We start from the raw sequence: 3,487 nt of genomic DNA, 5'->3' as shown, positions 1-3,487 counted from the left end.
TTTAAATATGGTGAAGAAAGAGCAATTGTGAGCAATTGCACTCATGAAGAGAAGATAAAATTAATGTTTTAGGTTTTACTCAAAATGGTTGCTATGGCAACCAGCCACACCCTTTTGAGGCTTCAATATGGGCAAAAACTCTCTATATTAACAACTGTTAGTGTATCCTCACATTTGAATGGTGTTTCTCACAACAGTGTGGAGCAAAAAATTATAACCATAGGTCACATACTTTAGTTACCATATATTGTGATCAACATTTTTGTTGGGTGAACAGGGAGCAGGGCTTTTTTAGGTATTAAGATCCCAGGGAAATGTATTTTTATAGGCTTCTACAACCTTACTAAAGGACTATTGCAACCTTGGTTTCTATGGTGTGGTGTCCCTGCCTTAATTTACTAAACTTAGAAGCTATAATGTGGACCATACAGTTCTGAAAGTTGAACAATTCAGCTGTTACATCTATTAAGAAATTCTACCTTGCAGTAGTTTTGAATGCAGGGTAGTCATTATTTGATACTTAAAGAGTATTTTTGTAGAGTTTAGCTGATAAAAGATAGGTTATTGAGGGAGGAGGTTGTCCAATAGAAGTGGTCACTTGGAGAGAATATGTTGACTTTCCATAAAAAGATCATACTAATAGTCAGTCTTCCCTTCTTTGTTCATAAAATTAATAACAGTCCCACTTTCTAACTTATATAGATATATATCATTACTTTGATTACAGACACAGCAGAGCAAGGCGTCTATCAGAGAACCTGTTTGGCATCATGGCCAATAGATGGAGGGTGTTTCTTACACCAATACAGCTCGCTCCTACCTTTGTGGAAGACCTAACTTTGGCAGCTTTGACCCTGCACAATTTCTTGAGATCTAGCAAAGTGTCAAAGCAGATATACTCACCAAAGGGTCTTGCCGATGAGGAGGACATCTCAACTGGTGAGGTGGTCCCTGGGTCCTGGCGGGCATCAGAGCTCCAGATGAACCCCTTACCATTTCCTAATTCTGGGCACAATGCTAGCAGGTTGGCTAAGGGTGTGCGAGACGTATTCAAGGAATACTTCTGCAATGAAGGAAGTGTGCCCTGGCAATGGGACAGATGTTAAAATAATGTGTTCATTATGTGTTCATTGTTGGCAGAACTTTACTTACAGTTGAAAGATAAACCAGAAGAAGAGCCCTTTTATTTTATTCAAAGTTCAGTTTCTTGGGAATAAATACCTTAATAATTTAAGCAAAAATATACGCATTACACATAGGCTTTTGTACATTATGCTTTTCGAGCATTTTAGTGAGGCAAAAGCATTGAGCATTATTCATGCATTTTAGTGGCATTTTCCCAGAAAACTACATGAAATACTTTTTTTTACACAGAGTATTAGAAAAAAAGATTTTTTTTACGAGAAAATGAAGACTTTACTTAACATCTTCACCCAAGTGTCATCGAAATGGGACAAAGGACTAACAGAACAACAGATCATTCATAAAATTATATTTAAAAATTTTACATACATTGTTGTTAACTTGTTATACAAGTATACGTTTTTGTTAATCACTCTGAGCTGTTAATTGTGACATTGAGATGGTAAAATTATGTATGAGCATTAACCAAGCATTTTACTGACATTTCTGGGCGAAACAGAGCATTTTAGTGTAAAAAATGGAGCATTAAGGAAGAGCATTTAAGTGGGGAAATAAAAGCATAATGTACAGAAGTCCAATTACACATTTTGCACTTTACATATAACCTCATTTATTATTCAACTTCCATACACTGTAGGAATTCCGATTTTCTGTTCGGCTGATTTGTACCACGTGATACTGGGTTGCGACAAAACAACCTCCTTGACGTCATTATCATGATGTAAATTCAACATACCACTGTCATCACACCATGGCTTCAGCTGACTCAAACTTTGACAATTTTTTTTTCCAGTGTATTCAGTTTGAATGATGAAAATGTTAATGCACTCAGAAAGTGAATTATTGGGATTTCCCTGCACGAGTTCACTAACAATGAACACGAAATTTTCAATTCTGCACTTGGTGGCCTAGTGCAGTATTGAAATTTCTTGTTCATTATAGTGAACTCGTGCAGGTAAATCCCAATAATTCACTTTCTGAGTGCATTAGCTTTCAAATAATATATAATGCCATAATTTCCTTTTTGTAAAACAATACCTTATTACATAGTGTGTTGCTTTGTAAAATATTGCTGTTTGCCCAATGTATTTGTTTTTAAGCTTTATCATTTGTGATATTTAAGCATGAACAAGAAACATGAAAGTGTGACCTTAAATCTGGTATAAGATGAGGTACGCTAGGTTTTCAAACATTTTGATCTTTGATCAATCATTGTGGGATGTTTCACTAACTTTAAAGATATATGAATGACTCCATAATGTTTAAACGTGGCTAAGATGTTAAGTAATTATTATGGTGCATACCCAGCCCTGCCAAAATGTGGTGACAAGCAACAATTTTGCCACCTACATGTATTACCAGCTTATTTCACATTGCCACATTGCCACCAGCTTACTTCACATTGGAGTCAACTAATCCTCACTAACAGTGAATACACATCTGACTCTTACTGCCTGCTATTACAAAACAGTTTGACAGGCTTGTGTACAAGTAAAGATTTCTCATTAATGATGATGTATGTCCAAGGTAAGGTGACTGACGACAGTTTTTAGCCCTTCCCAAGACTTACAGTAGATTATGCTGTTTCATTATAACCAGTCTTGGTTACAATCATGGTATCAAACAAATGCCCAGTCATTTGTGAACATGTTGTTACCATTTTTGTGACACAACAGATTAACATAAAAAGCTGCCTTAAATTTCCAAAAACTTCAGGTGGCATAGAATCCCTTGAAAAGATTTTTTAAAAATTTTTCAAAGCATTACATCTTAATTACCCAGCTAATTAAAATTTGATGATGAAAAATTGGATCACCGAACTCATTATGAGTTAACAGTGACCTCAAGCTAACCTTAAGAGGTTTTCTTAAGTGGGTTATACTGTTTCTATGGTAACAACATGTTCACCAATGATTGGCCATTTGTGTCATACCATGATATTGAGTGCTTCCAATGAAACATAAAAATCTACTGTAATCCTTATAAAGGTCTAGAAGCTGTTGCCAGCCACTTAAATTCATACCTCTATACCAATATAGAAGGCTTTGGATATTACATAGCAGTATACAGTGTATATATTGGAATGTACTAAGAAATGTGTACATGGAAATGAATAGTTTGAATACTATCACTGCAATAAAATTTAATTGGAAACATCTATCATTCCAATTTAGGCAAGTGTTAAACTCATCAACAATAGAAAAGCTTAGGGAATGGTGCCTGAAAAGAGAAGGAGCGAAGCAAAGTGAATCACGTGCAGGGTACCCATGGCAACCCTGTGAGTGACAACCACCAGGCACCATCACACTGAACTAACAGTGGAAACAAAAGGATACTTATAGTG

At 35.7% G+C, this 3,487-nt stretch overlaps 1 protein-coding gene across 1 annotated transcript in view; it reads left to right on the top strand.

Annotated features, from left to right (window-relative positions):
- Window positions 1-2,871, top strand: part of LOC138050427 (uncharacterized) — a 3,855-nt gene extending 984 nt beyond the window's left edge. Inside the window, exon 2 of the mRNA XM_068896759.1 lies at window positions 728-2,871. Within this exon, the coding sequence (XP_068752860.1) occupies window positions 728-1,106 (379 nt within the window). The 3' untranslated portion in view covers window positions 1,107-2,871. The remainder of the gene's footprint in view (window positions 1-727) is intronic.
- The last annotated feature ends 616 nt before the right edge of the window (window positions 2,872-3,487 follow it).

This window comes from Montipora capricornis, chromosome 6, assembly GCF_036669925.1.
Source record: "Montipora capricornis isolate CH-2021 chromosome 6, ASM3666992v2, whole genome shotgun sequence".
NCBI classification, from domain to species: domain Eukaryota; kingdom Metazoa; phylum Cnidaria; class Anthozoa; order Scleractinia; family Acroporidae; genus Montipora; species Montipora capricornis.
The sequence above is the reverse complement of the archived record's forward strand: the minus strand, read 5'-3'. Positions and strand labels throughout refer to the sequence as shown.